Raw genomic sequence first — 15,387 nt, 5'->3', positions numbered from 1 at the left:
GAAAAATGTGCACAGATTCACCTTAAGATCTCTTACTCCTTCAGCTGGGTGTGGGAGCTCACGGGTGAGAGCCCATTACCTGGGAGACGGCGTCAGGAGTTTGAAGCTGGCCCTGCCGACACAAAGATGAGACTCTCTCTCAAATAAATAAATCACCATTACTCACACTTGAGGAAGCATTCAGCAGTCAGTCTAGTCTAAAATACTCGCTCAGAGCCACTGAGCAGAACACACAGAGAAAGGCCATCAGACAGGAGATTCGATCGTGGAGCTGGCTAGCTGAGCAGCTGGTTAGCATTGGTGTTAGCATACAGACACTACACAGGAAACGAGGACCTCACTATCTGGTGAGGAAGTGACCTATGCGTTTAAAGTGAGCTGGGATTAACCATAACGCAATACAAGTTCCCAGTAGAGGTTAAGTTGGGCCCAAGCTTTGAAGAAATACATCAGTATTGTGAGCAGGAGGTGGAGGTGGGGGTGGGGGGGTGCCTTTCTGGCTAGGAGAGTAATTTGTGTATGTGAGATAAAGCGTGATTTTGTATGAGAAGGCCCTGAACAACCCCAAATTCCTATTCATATAGCAAACACTCTCGGAATGCCGGGTGTGGTAGTGTATACCGGGAATCCTGGCACTCCAGAGATAGACGCCTGAGGATTGTGAGTTTGAGGTCAGTCTAACTTAGGTACATATTCAGACCCTGTGTTTAAAAAAAACAGAAAGGAAGGCCTGGTGGCGGCGGCACATGTCTTAATCTCAGTACTTGAAAGGCAGAGGCGGGCGGATCTCTGAGTTCTAGGCTAGCCTGGTCTACAGATCGAATCAAGACAACCAGAGCTGGGCTGGAGAGATGGCTCAGTGATTAAGAGCACTGACTGCTCTTCCAGAGGTCCTGAGTTCAATTCCCAGCAACCACATGGTGGCTCACAACCATCTGTAAAGAGATCCGATTCCCCTCTTCTGGTGTGTCTGAAGACAGCTGCAGTGTACTTATAATATAATAAATAAATAAATCTTAAAAAAAAAGACAACCAGAGCTACACAGAGAAACCCTGTCTTGAAAAACCAAAAGAAAAAGAAAAGAAAAAAAAAGGAAAGAAGAGAAAGAAAGGAGCTGGAGAGATGGATCAGCTGATATGAGCGCTTGTTCTTCCAGAGGACCTGAACTCAAGCCCCAGAAGGCAATGAGGTCACTGTGACTCCAGTTCCAGGGGATCCCATAGATACCCTCTTTTGACACCCCCCCACTCTGACACACTGACACACACATACTCACATACTCACACACACACACACACTCTCACACACTGACACACTCACACACACTCAAACACACTCATACAACACTCATACGCACTCGCACACACACTCACACACTCACACACACACACACACACACACACACACACAAACTACACCACACACACACACACACATACACTCACACATGTTCACACACACACTACACACATACACTACACACACACATTCACACATGCACACATTCACACACACACTCAAACACACTCATACAACACTCACATGCACTCACACACACTCACACACATACACACGCACATCACATTTAAAAATTTTTGCTTAAAAGAAATGAAAGCAGACACTTGGATAATTTACATATGTCAATACCCCATTTTAAAAAAAACCACATAGACATGGACAAATAATTTGAATTCTTTTTGCCCCAGTTTTCTCAGCTGTCAAAGGGAGTGATAAAACACCAGATAGCGCCTCCCATCTGTGGTCTTGTCACTTGAAGATCAAGATGTTCAAGGTTATCTTCAGCTACACAGTGAGTCCAAGGCCAGCCTGGGCTACAGTGAGACCCTGTTTAAAAACAGACATTAAAGCGGTGCTAGGAGGATTCAATGAAACTTCGCATGGCTCAGTAAGAGTTTGCTAGTATTTGGGCTCTTATTCCTACACAGCTTCTCGTCCTACATGTCTCTACCTCCAGTCCTGTGACAATGGCGACCGAGAGTTGCCCATGAGAGTTTAGGAATTGGCCTGACCTCTGCTCATCCCCAGGGCCCCTCTCTCCTACCTCTGTAACAACCTCACACCTCTGCTCATCTCTCACACCTCTTCTCCCAGCTCTTGCCACACCTTCGTCCCCTCATCCCGGTAGGAGGTCACGGCTGCCCAAGTGCACATTCTCCACACTTCCTGACTGCTCACTGGACGGCTGGTCAGTCACCTGATCCACTGTTGGCTCTCCAAGGGCGGCTGCCACACTTTGGGGTCTGTGGGTTTTGTGCCCTTGGTGCTTGTTGATGAGCAACACTGACTGCCTGAAGGGATGCTTCTTCTGGAGACATCTCGACAGTCAGAGCTCAACTCTATGACGGCGGAGAGCATCGGTGCTCAACCTGTGGGGGAGGGGAGCGACCCTTTCACAGGGGTCGCAGGTGGAGAGTCTGTGAGAAGCCGGGTAAGGTGGAAGGCTCTGGTGGCCAAGAGGAGACGAATCAAGGATGTTTGCTAAGAAAGCGCTCTCCCATCCTCGGCCCTCTCAAAGGAAATCTATGTACTTTAGGATAGATGTCTTTCATTATTTCTCATCGTGTATTTGTGTGGGACTTTTCACACACCTATGTCAGACTTTGTTGGTTTTTTTTTTCCCTGTTTAGAAAGGCTCTCATTTATGTAGCCCAGGCTTGACTTGAACTCAGAGATCTGACTGCCTCTCTGCCTCCTGCTGGTCTGAAAGCCACCACCATCATATCTGGCCTCATACTTTGTCCTTACCCAGTTCTCTTCCAAACCTCCCTCCATGTATGTAATTCAATTTTTAGAATTATCTCTTAACTTAATTTATCATCATTATTATTTTCATTTTTCGAGATAGTTTCTCTGTGTAGCCCTGTTCTGTAGACCAGGCTAGCCTCAAACTCACAGAGATCCTCCTGCTTCTACCTCTCGAGTGCTGAGATTAAAGGTATGGGCCACCATCACCCAGTTTATAATTAATTTTTTTTTTAACACAGGATCTCACTAAGTTTCCTTGACCTTAAATTTGCTATGTAGTCCAGGCAGACCTCAAACTTGTGGTCCTCTTGCATGCAGCTGGGATTACAGGCGTGGGCCTCCAAGCCCAGCTGAAGTATAGAATTATGGATATATCTTTCCTCTGTGGCACTGGACATGTAGGTTCATCACTAAATCAAAGTGTGCATGTGTTAGTGGTGCCCATGCTCTTCAGGATGGGGTCCGATGACGTCCCCGGGTGTTGATCCTGCCTTCCACTTTCTGTGAGGCAGGGTCTGTTTATCATTGCTTATGTCAGACTGGAATCTCCATAGATTCTCCTGCCTCGCAGATGCCTGGGACCCACTCACTGTAGAAGCCCTGGGGTGACAGGGACTCACTGTCCTTTGGGACAGTGGATTCTGGGGACTCAAACGCGGGTCTTCATACTTACGTGGAAAATACCTTATCCACTGGGCCTTATCTTCACCTCCTCTTAATTAACCTATAAATATATTTTAGAGTATTAGGTGAGATAATGTATAAGAATACAGAAAGGGGAGAATGTGTGTGAGGCATAGACACTCGGCATTGACCCAGCGTGTGGCAGTCGACCCTGTTAATTCCTCACGATATTGCGACTATCGTTACTACTGACTGACTTTAGAGAGAGAGTGAAGATGCTGATGTCACCCCCAGGGCCATCTTCAGAGGAGGGCACTGTGCTCAATTCTGAGGACACAGTGATGGGACTCTCAGGAGGAGGAAGACAGACTCAGCTTTGAGCTGTCTTAGCTCCCCAATAAGTTCCCTTATGAGCTCCGCTAGCCAGGGCCATGTTGAGGCAGTTTCCGGGGCTAAGCCTGTGAGCCCCACCACTATGGTGCTGAAGAGGAGTCTGGGAATGGAGGATGGAAGCCAGGGGCTCCTCAGATGCTGCCATTTGTCCTAGTCAGTGCCACACGCCAAGGCCAGGCCTGGGACCAGCACTCGTCACGGAGTTTGACTTTGTCCCTAAGCTCCTAGGCCATCTCCACCCTGACCTCATCCCTACGACAGTTTTGGATTGGTTAGATGTTTAGGATCCATACTGGAGTGGCAGGAGGTGGGGTGGGAAAGAAGATGGGGCGGGGACACAGATGTGGAAGCTGTCTGCAGGGAGCTGCCCCGTGGGCGAGCAGAGAAGCTGCCTGAGGGCTCAACCCCCTGCATCACCAGCTCCTGTGTTTCATAGAAGAGAAATCAGGTTCAGAGAAGTTAGTGACTTGGTCCACACGCTGTGTACCTGGAACCCACTGATCCCAGTTACCTTTCTGATTGCTGTGACCAGAGACCTGTCAAGAGGGAGCAAGGGTTGCTTATGTTGACCGTTTGAGGGGCTGCAGCCCTTCACCGTGGAGAAGGTCCAGTGACAGGAGTTCATGAGTAGTTGGTCACATTGCTTCTACCAACAGGAAGCAGAGTGGACAGGAAGTTGGGCTAGGCTAAGAGATCTACAAGCTCAGTGGCCCAGTTTTACAGGCAGGCCCCACCAAAGGGTGGCCCGCAGCTGGAGACCAAGTGTGCAAACACATGAGTGAGCCCACAGGGAACATTTTGTACTCAAACCACTCTGTATGTGAAGGTGAACAGAGGACTTGGGGTTGAGTCAGCAGGAACCTCCCACCCTGCAATTGTAGGTGTGCCTGGTCCACCTTCCTCTCTTGCCCTGACTCATTCCAAAAGGATTTAAGGCGGCTCCAAGTAATTTCCTGTCCTGCAGTCTCAGGCTTGTAAGCCAAGCACTCAGGAGGCTGAGGCAGGAGGATAGCCAGGAGACTAGGTCAGCCTCAGCTACAGTAAGACCCTATCTCAAAAGACACCTAGGCTGGGCTGGGGAGATGGCTCGGTGGGTAAAGGTGTTTGCGGCTAAGCCTAACTATGAATTCGATTCTGGGACCTGCATGGTGGAAGGAGAGAGCTGACTCCTGTAAGTCCTCTAACGTTCATGTTTTTATACACATGGCCTCCTTGCTCCATGATAAGCAAGTTAACAAACAAATAAGTGTGAAACCAATCAACCAACCAACAAGAAAGCAACGAAGCTAAGAACCTGGGTTCCAGCACTTTCCTGGGATCCTTCTCTCCTCAGGACCACATTCTGTTCCCACGGCAGCTAGCTTTTCCATGTGTCCTTGCTTCTTAGCGAGTTTTGTTTCCCTATGACTAAATTCAAAGTACTTAAGACATTTTTAGGCTTGTTGATCAATCCCAGTCAGCTGGGGAGAGGGTGGAGGAGGGCTCATAGGTGAATTACATTGGTAATTTCCCAAAAAATTAGTCACCCACGTACAAAGTCCTCAGACTATTTGCTGGTTGGGGTGGCTCGGGCCTGTGATCCCAGGGTTTGGGAGAGAGAGTTAGGAAGATGGAGTTTGATGCTAGTCTGGGCTTCAGGAACCCCTGGCTCAAAAAACCAAGTCAGGGCTTGTCATCACCCTGTTATGAAAGGGGGGAGTTCCTGAAGCTCCACTCCTCTCTGAGGATTTGTGGTTTACTGGTTGGTAGGGCTGGGGAGGGATAAGGGGGTGGTAGTAGGCATTTTCTTCAATAACCACACCATGTTTCTATAAGCAGCCCTAATGAAACACATTGGGTCATTAAAAACAATCAAATAAACAAAGCATAAAGGTTTTCTGAAAGGTTATTTGTAGGGTTGGGGGTAGGGCATATACCTAGCATGTATGAGGTTTAACACATACACATGCATACACACACACACACACAAACACATGCACACACATACATACACACACATGCACATACATGAACATAGACACACACAGACACACACAGATACACATATACACACACATACACACATACATACATACACATACACACATACATACACACATAGACACACACACAGATACACAGATACACACACAGACACACATACACACACATACACACAGACACACACAGATACACATACAGACAAATACATACACACATACATACACACACATACACACATACACACAGACACACACAGAGACACACACAGATACACATACATACACACACAGATACACATACATACACACATAGACACAGACACACACAGACACACACAGATACACATACATACACACACAGACACACATACACATGCACACACATACATACACACAGACACACAGATACACACAGACACATACACATATACACATGCACACACATACATACACACACATGCACATACATGAACAAACACACACACACACACACAATTAACTAGACGGATGCTTGATATTTAAAACACACACTGCCAACTAACTGCCCTTATTGAACACTGGTCTTGGGAGCTGGGAGGTGCCAAGCAGGACACACTCCTGCACACACAAAGAAGCTAGGGACCTAAGCCCTGTGTCCCTTTGTTCAGGGCTGCAACTGTCTTTTAGGCCAATGGTCACTGATCTCGGTCAAGGTTTAGCACCGTTGGGTTCAGAGTCCTTCCTAAACCTCAGGTAATTATGATTGACAGCTGCTTGACAACAGACAGCAGAACCTTGAGGGGCAGTGAGTGGCTGTTTACAAGGAGGGTCAGGGAACGTGGAAAAACAGAACCTTTTCCAATAGAGACTCTGGTGATGAATTAAGGGTAGGGATGAGATGAATGTCAGACCTGTGTCTCTTGCCTTGTCCTTTTGCCCCTAGATAAGACAGGGTGTGTGTGTGTGTGTGTGTGTGTGTGTGTGTGTGTGTGTGTGTGTGTGTGTGTGTGTGTTTTACTGGGAATTGGACCTAGGCCATTTTGCATGCTAAGCAAGAGTTCTACTACTCAGTAACGTCCCCAGTTCTTGTGATTGGCACACAGCGGGACTCAGGGAATCTATTGGTGTTCTTTCTCATTGCTGTAGTGAGATAGTTGAGGCTAGGTAATGTTAGATAGAGAAGAAAGCGTATTCTTAGGGACCGAGTTAGGGGTAGCATCTGGGGATGACCGTTTTGCTGGCAAAGTCTTGAGGTACCACAAGGTATCACATGACAAGGTATCACATGACAGGAAGCAGTAAGCCTGTGGTTGCACAGTTATCTTTTTGGGTCTTTCTCTCTGTTATAAAGAAACCAGGATTCAATTATGGGGTCTCTATGATAATGACCTTATCCAATCTCCTAAAACACTCAAAGGTGCCATTGAAATGCCACAGTCTGATTAAGTGACTTTCTTTTTGCTGTTTGGTTTTTTGAGCCATCCATAGTGGTAGTACAGGATAGCTTCTAATTCAATATGTAGCAGAGGCTGGCCTTGAACTCCTGATCTTCCTACTTCTACCAAGTCTCATTAAAAATGAAAAAGACAGAGCTAAATGGTTATTGTAACTCAGTGTACATACAGTTCTAGTGTGTGTGTGTGTGTGTGTGTGTGTATGTGTGATAAGTTGGGGGATGGGACCTATGAGTTTAATTAGGGTTATATACAGAAGAAGCATGAGTGCTTACCAGTGGCTATACCACAGAAGAAAAAGGCTCTCCCTCCCCAGCAACCTGTAGACTCCTAGAGATGAGAGACACCTGAGTCCCTCCCCTCCGTTAGTTTTAATGTAGCAAGTTTAAAAGTAAGACTCACTAAACACAGGGGCTCAGTGGTTAAGAGCACTGACTGCGGGGTTGGGGATTTAGCTCAGTGGTAGAGCGCTTGCCTAGGAAGCGCAAGGCCCTGGGTTTGGTCCCCAGCTCCGGAAAAAAAAAAAAAAAAAAAGAGCACTGACTGCTCTTCCAGCGGTCTTGAGTTCAAATCTCAGCAACCACGTGGTGGTTCACAATCATCTGTAAGGAAATCTCATGCCCTCTTCTGGTGTGTCTGAAGACAGCTACAGTGTATATAATAAATAAATCTTTAAAAAAAAAGACTCACTAAACACAATCTTATTTCTGCCCTCTGACTCAGAGGCTTGCTTGGTCCCTAATTTTCTTTCTTTTTAAATGCAGGACCAACCAGAATGACTACTCCTATAGCTGCTGCCCCCAGCGGTTGCCGCTCAGACCTGGATTCCAGGTACTACAGACTTTGTGACCTGGCGGAAGGTTGGGGCATCGCCCTGGAAACACTGGCCGCAGTCGGGGCTGTGGCTACGGTGGCTCTCATGTTTGCGCTCGTTTTCCTCATCTGCAAAGTGCAGGACTCCAGCAAAAGAAAGATGCTTCCCACCCAGTTCCTCTTCCTCCTGGGAGTGCTAGGGGTCTTTGGCCTCACCTTCGCCTTCATCATCAAGCTGGATGGGGCCACAGGGCCCACACGCTTCTTCCTCTTCGGCGTCCTCTTCGCCCTCTGCTTCTCTTGCCTCTTGGCCCATGCATTTAATTTGATCAAGCTGGTCCGAGGGAGAAAGCCCCTGTCGTGGCTTGTGATCCTCAGCCTGGCGGTGGGCTTCAGCCTGGTTCAGGACGTCATCGCCATTGAATTCCTGGTCCTCACCATGAACAGGACCAACGTCAATGTCTTTTCCCAGCTGCCTGCCCCTCGGCGCAATGAGGACTTCGTCATGCTACTCATTTACGTGCTCTTCTTGATGGTGCTGACCTTCGTCGCATCCCTCTTGGTTTTCTGTGGATCCTTCTCTGGCTGGAAGAGACACGGGATCCACATATGCCTCACCTCGTTCCTCTCCATCGCCATCTGGGTGGCCTGGATCATCCTGCTCCTGATTCCCGACATTGACCCGAAATGGGATGACACCATTCTCAGCACAGCCTTGGTGGCCAATGGCTGGGTTTTCCTGGTGTTTTATATCTTGCCCGAGTTTCGACAGCTTCCGAGGCAACGGAGCTCCACCGATTACCCAGTTGAAGATGCTTTCTGTAAACCTCAACTCATGAAGCAGAGCTATGGTGTGGAGAACAGAGCTTACTCCCAAGAGGAAATCACCCAAGGTATGATTGAAGAGGCCTTGGTGTAAAGATGGGCGGGGGGAGAAGTTGGGCCTGGTGGTGCAGGCACATGTGAGCAAATATGCAAATGTTTGCGCGCGCGCGTGCACACACACACGCACACACACCTCTAATTGTAGCGCTTTGGAGACAGGAGGATCATGCGTTTAAGATCAGCCTGGGTTATGTAGAAATCTGTCTCTCAGAGCACCAAAACCCTTCTGGGCTGGGGATGTGGGTCTGTGTAGCACTCGTTTAAATGCGCATGAAAAACCAGAGAGACCCTCAAGTACCCCTTAAAGTGGGTATGGTGGCACACACTTGTAAGCCCAGCGCTTGGGAGGTAGAGGCAGGAGGATCAGAAGTTCAAAGTCGTTTTTGGCTAAAAGTAGATTTCAAGGCCAGCCTGGGGTGCACGAGGTGGTCTCAAAACACAAAACCATTCCCAGCTGTAAAAGCTATAATTTTCTAGGAATTACACCAGCAAGTCCATTTACAGCGAAAGGCTATTTCCTAGCTGCCCTAATGTCTCCCAGTCTTGGTCTTCATCGTACTACAATCCCATCCAAGGCCCCTGGAGCCACCTTATAACCCCAGTAATGGAAAAGGGAACTAGAGACAGGAGGGGAAACAAACAAACAGCAGAACACTCCCAAATGCAGAAGCAAAAACTGAGAAAAGACAGACAGAGCTGGAGGAAGAATCATTTGATACAACCCTGAGAACGTTGGAGGCTCACGCCTACCATGAGTCCTTGGGAGGGGGTTGTCAAGAGGATCAGAAATTCACTGTCGTCCTGGGCTACAGGGGACCCTGTCTCAAAAAAAAAACCCACAAAACAAAACAAACAAACAAACAAACAAAAAACACCAAAACAGGGGCTGGAGAGATGGCTCACTGGTTGAGAGCACTTGCTGCTCTTGCAGAGGACCAGGTTGGTTTCCCAGCATGCACATGGCCTCTCACAACCATCAGTAACTCCAACTCCAGGAGTCTGGCACTCTCTTCCAGCCTCTGTGAGCACCAGACACGCATGCAGGGCATTTACACTCATGAAGGCAAAACACTCACTAAGGTGCTCATAGGATATTTACAGATTCTGATCTTGAGCAAACCAACTCCCGTATTCGTTACCTTTCTATTGCTGTGACCAAACACTGTGGCCCAAAGCAAACCATTTTGGCTTTTGCTTCCATCATTCCAGGGAAATGGGGAGCATATATCTTCAAAATACGAGAGGAAGCAAACTGGAAGTGGGGGCGAGGCTCTAACCACTCAAAGCCCGCACCAATGACGTGCTCCCTCTGACAAGGCTGCCCCCCTAAACCCCCCAGATAGTTTCACCAACTACAGACCAAGTATTCATACATCTGGGCCTGTGGGGATCACTTCTCATGCAAACCATGGCACTTCATTCCCTGGCCCTGTGGGCTCATGACCATAAATCCCAATGCAAGATGCACTGAGTCTGATTTCAGAAGTCCCCATGGTCCTTCAGCCTCAGTACTGTTCAAAAGTCTCCTCCAGGACTCTAGACGATCTCCTAATTGTAGCTCCCCATACAACCCGTTATAGTTTAGTAGAACTGAAAGCCTGTCTCTCAAAGTCTTCATCTAGTACTTTCTACACAACCGCACGTAGACTGATCCAGAATAAGGTGGGATGAAGGAGAGGAAAAACCCCCCAATGGTGCGTGGGTGGGGCTGGGCTCTGTGTATGGGTATATGAGAGATATTCCTGGAGCTGGAGAGATGGCTCGGTGGTAAGGAAACAGACTGCTCTTCAGAGGTCCTGAGTTCAATTCCCAGCAACCGCATGGTGGTTTACAACCATCTGTAATGAGGTCTGATGCCCTCTTCTGGTGTATCTGAAGACAGTTACAGTGTACTTATAATCAATCAATCAATCTTTTTTTTAAAAAAGAGCATGTACTGTACTTCTAGAGGACCTGAATTCTAATCCAAGCACTCATATTGAGCAGCTTACAATCACCTGTAACCTTGGCTCCAGGGGGATCTGATGTCCTCTTCTGGCTTCTGTGGGCACTAACATGTATGTGCACATCCATCCATCCATCCATCCATCCATCCATCCATCCATCCATCCATCCACCCACCCACCCACCCATACACACATATAATTTTTTGAAGGCATTCCTGGCAGAACGGAAGAGGCTTTGTGGACTTGGAATGTGTAGACCCAAGCTCTGATTCCCTTCAGCGTTCACAGAGGGCGGAGGAGAAGGACGCCCCCTTAACACACGCTGGCAGGTGCCTTTGTAAACTCCACGAGGTTCTGACGTAGAAAGAACAGCTACCTTCCACTATGTCTCTGTGTGGGAGGAGAAAGATCGCGTGTGATATGGGAGCAAGTGATGAGGAGCCAGGGGCCATAGTGATCTCTTCAGAAGGAAACGAGGCTAAGCTGAGAGTAGAAACTGCCCTGACCTGTGGGGATCTATTGCTCAGCTCCAGGTTATGCAGATCTTTGAGTCTAATCTCAGGAAGGGAAGTGGCTGCCGGCTCAGGCTGGAGGGATCTTCAAGTCTGGGTTCCTGGATTCACTGATAAAGAGGTCTTGGCTCTGCTGTTTCTGCTTTGAGAAAGGGTCTAACTCTATGGACCAGGTGGGCCTTCAACTTGTGTCGATGTCCCTGCCTCTTTCTTCAGAGTGCTGAGGTCACATACACTGCCAGACTTGGTTAAAAGCTTGTACAGTTGTTGACTGTGTGTGTGCGTGCATGTGTGCGTGTGTGCACATGTGTGGTTTGGCTGGGGATGGAACCCAGGGTTTCATACATGGCAGGCAAGCTCTTTACCACTGAAAACATTCCTAGCCCCAGGCTGTGCTCTTAAAGCTTGAGTTTGGGGTTGGGGGAGGTGTGGAGAGCTGGAAATAACATCCCACTATACTTCCCAGGGCCTCAGTCTCCTGGACAGTCTCCCAGGGCCTTACCCAGTACTTCTGTTGTCGTCCCTAAGCCCTAATGCTCCCTTTTTGTTCCTGTTTTTCTATTTGTGGTTTTTGTTTGATTGTTTTTGAGACTGGGTCTCGATAAGTCATCCTGGCTGTCCTAGAACTTGCTGTGAAGACCAGACTGGCCTCCAAATGATGCCAATCCTCGGCTTTTGTCTTTGGAGTGCTAAGATCGAAGATGTGTGCCTGGCTTGCCTTTCATGTTTTGGGCCCCTGGTTGTTCCTTTCTCAGGTGGACTTCTAGTCACTGTCTACTGCTGTTTGTCACTGGCTCCTGTTATGTTGGCTCTGCAGAAGTAGTGAGGCCTTTCAGAACACGAGCCTCTCAGACAAAACCAAGTCACCACTGGCTACCAACCTCTGTGACTGCCAAGGTGCAGCCGCTTGCCTGATGTGGCCTCTTAGCAGCCGCTTGCCTGATGTGGCCTTCTGCCTGTCTGCTTCAGAGTCCAGCATTCCCCATTCTGTCTTAGGAATGGCTCCTCCGTGTGAGCTTGTAGGACCGAGATGTTCTTGTTAGCTTTTGCCTCATTCAGGAGCCATTTATGTATTTGCTGTATTTCTTCAAGTCAGGGCAAATCTCATGTTCTTAATACTATCTTTGTTTACTTATTTGTAGTACACATTTTTATTATTGCTTATTTATTTACAATGGTGTGTGGGTCACAACACACACGTATGTGAGGTCAGAGGACCAGTTTCAGAAGCCTGTTGTCTCCATGTGGGTCCTGAGATGGAACTCAGGACATCAGGCTGGGTGGCAAGTGCCTTTTCCCACTGACCCACCTTGACCACACCTATTTTGCTTTTTGGAGACAAGGTCTCATAGAACCCAGGTTGGGTGGGAACTCACTATGTAGTGGAGGATGGCCGTGAACTCCTCATCCTCCTGCCTCTACCTCCCAGGTACTGGAATCACACGTGTGTCCTCACACTGTCTTAAACAAAGAAACGTTCAGTAAGAGTACAAGGGCAGGCAAATTTGTCAGGAAAGAAACAGGTTGCTTTAAAGCAAGCTCAAGTTTAAAATTTCTATGATTTCCCCCACAAAGACATAGACTACAGTTGCTCATAAACTCTTCCTAGTTTAGGAAAAGAGTAAGTCCCGTGGTTCCAGGATGTGACCATGCCTAGTTTGGGGCTGAAAGTCATGGTCTCTCCTTGCAAGAAATTTTAACTGCTGAGGCCGGGTGGGACCAACTGTTAGATACTACAGTGATACATCGAGGAAAGTGCAGATGGGTCTTGGTGTCTCAGTTTCTCCTCTCTCTCTGTTTCAGGTCTTGAGGAGATGGGGGACACACTCTATGCGCCTTATTCCACCCATTTTCAGATGCAGGTAAGTGGCCTTTGTCATTCCTCGTACTGCACCCCCACCCCCCACCCCCAAGTGGCCACCATGAAGGGACGGCACGCCTTCTTTACTATACTCTGGGCTTGGGGTGGCACACAGGCTCACGGAAGACTGAGCGAGAGGGAGGTCTTTCGGGAAGGGCATTGAAGGCTCATTGAGATAGCTGTAGAAGCTTTAACCATACGATGGCTTCCCTTATAGAATCGCCAAAAGGATTTCTCTATCCCGAGAGCCCATACTCCGGCCAGTCCGTACAATGACTACGAAGGACGCAAAGGGGACAGCTAACTGTGGGAAGAGTGGGACAACCAGAGTCAGGCAGCGGGTCCAGCCAGCAGTCCTGCATATGTGAACTGAACCTAGGGCATCCTAGGGAAACTAACTGTACAGAGAGGCTTGCAACCTGCCCAGCACTCCGCTGTCTTGCCCGGGGGCGGCTAAGCCTTACAGACTGTCTTCGCAGAGCTCGCTCCGGGGTTTCATTTGCCCCATTCCAAGGATACTTCTGGGAGGAGGGAGTCTTGGCAACTCAGGGTGAGGCTCTTACCTCTCCCAGGAGTATGTGCAAACCACTCACTGTTTGGTCATCCTTGGAAGCCAATTCGTCTAACCCAGGATGGGCTCTGTGAGGATTTGCTCGGCACCAAGCAGAACTGAAGATTTGGATAAATCCAAAAAGGTCTGGGTCTCCCCCTTGTCCATCTCAGTCCACACTGGAAGCTAATCTGGCCATTGCCCTCCCCCCCCCGCCCCTTCCTTGCCCGAGGAGGAGCAGCTAAAGGTCACGTGTCTACCCTCAGTGCACTGCCCCACGACGGCCTCGCGGTGTCGACACCGACACCGACTTATAAGGGCCATATTTTCATCTCATCTCACCTCCAAACTTGCTGCCAACCCCAGACCTCTGTGTCCTTTGCCAGAAGCTCTTCCGGACATCACTGTAGTAGACAAGGTCAGTTTTTTCCAGCCAGGAGAATTTGGGCTTTGTTCTGGCCATAAATTCCTGGCACTTGCTCCTCCCCAACCGCTGCTCCTTATCTAAAGTAATCCGTTCACCCTGACCTCTGTAAGTGTCTATTCTTGGGGTGGGATGCATTTGTTATGTGATAAGTTATTCACCCGGGTATGCAATAAAGATGTGATCGCAACTATTTTTTAAATTTACATTGTATTTATTTATTTTCTTAAAAAATTAATATACTTTAAAGATTTTGTGGGTATGAGTTTGCACATGCCATGGGGAGGGCAGGGAATAACTTTCCCAAACTTGTGGGGCAGGGGATTAGGAATCTCTCTGCTATGGAGAAACTAGGATCCTCATACTTAGCCACGGCACAACATGCAAACATTATCTTAGTTAGGAGCTTGCTCTTTAAGAGACGGATAGATTTCTGTGAGTTTGAGGCTAGCCTGGTCTACAGAATGGGACTGGGTCAGAGAATTGGCAGCATGGCTTACCTGTAATCCCAGCATATGGGAGGCTGAGGCAGGAGGATTGCCATGATTTCTGAGGTCAGTCTCAACAACAACAATAAAAACAATCAAAACAACAGAAAATCGAGTTAAGGTCATGAGGAAGTTTGGGTATTTATTGCTCAGGTACTGATAGCTCATAAAGATTGGCAGCTTGCACTGGCATTTGCCTGTTTTGTTTTTTTACTGACGGAAGACTGGGATGACAGAGCTGGTGAGAATCTGGATTCACTCTCCGGGATCCACATGGTGGAGTGAGAGCCAATTCCTGAAGCATGTGAGTCCTAGGCTCGCCTAGTCTTTCTCAAGAAGCAATAACCCAATGGGGTTTGTTGTGAGGGAAAAAAAAACTATGGTTTTCCTATATCTGTCATGAAGTAAATGCTCAATAAATACATATTCCTGGGCTGGCCAAACGGCTCAGGGGGTAATAACACTTGCAGCCAGGCCTGCTGAGTTGAGTTCAAACACTGGAACCTACCTGGTCGAAGGAGAGGACTGACTTCCACAGGTTACCCTCTGATTTCCACACACAGATTATGCCATGTATGGACCCCCACATGTGAATAAACACACACACACACATACAGATAGTCTTAGTTAGGGTTTCACTGCTATGAGGAGTGAAGAATGCTGTCACCAAGGCAACTCTTATAAAGGCAAACATTTAATTGGGGCTGGC

At 48.0% G+C, this 15,387-nt stretch overlaps 1 protein-coding gene across 1 annotated transcript in view; it reads left to right on the top strand.

The window, feature by feature from the left end:
- Gprc5a (G protein-coupled receptor class C group 5 member A) overlaps window positions 1–14,396 on the top strand; it is a 19,031-nt gene extending 4,635 nt beyond the window's left edge. Inside the window, exons 2-4 of the mRNA XM_032905530.1 lie at window positions 7,964–8,905; window positions 13,159–13,217; window positions 13,434–14,396. Of these exons, the coding sequence (XP_032761421.1) occupies window positions 7,975–8,905; window positions 13,159–13,217; window positions 13,434–13,520 (1,077 nt within the window). The 5' untranslated portion in view covers window positions 7,964–7,974 and the 3' untranslated portion in view covers window positions 13,521–14,396. The remainder of the gene's footprint in view (window positions 1–7,963; window positions 8,906–13,158; window positions 13,218–13,433) is intronic.
- Window positions 14,397–15,387: the final 991 nt, after the last annotated feature.

Source organism: Rattus rattus, chromosome 6, assembly GCF_011064425.1.
Source record: "Rattus rattus isolate New Zealand chromosome 6, Rrattus_CSIRO_v1, whole genome shotgun sequence".
NCBI classification, from domain to species: domain Eukaryota; kingdom Metazoa; phylum Chordata; class Mammalia; order Rodentia; family Muridae; genus Rattus; species Rattus rattus.
Note: the sequence above shows the minus strand (reverse complement) of the source record. Positions and strands in the feature narration are given on the sequence as shown.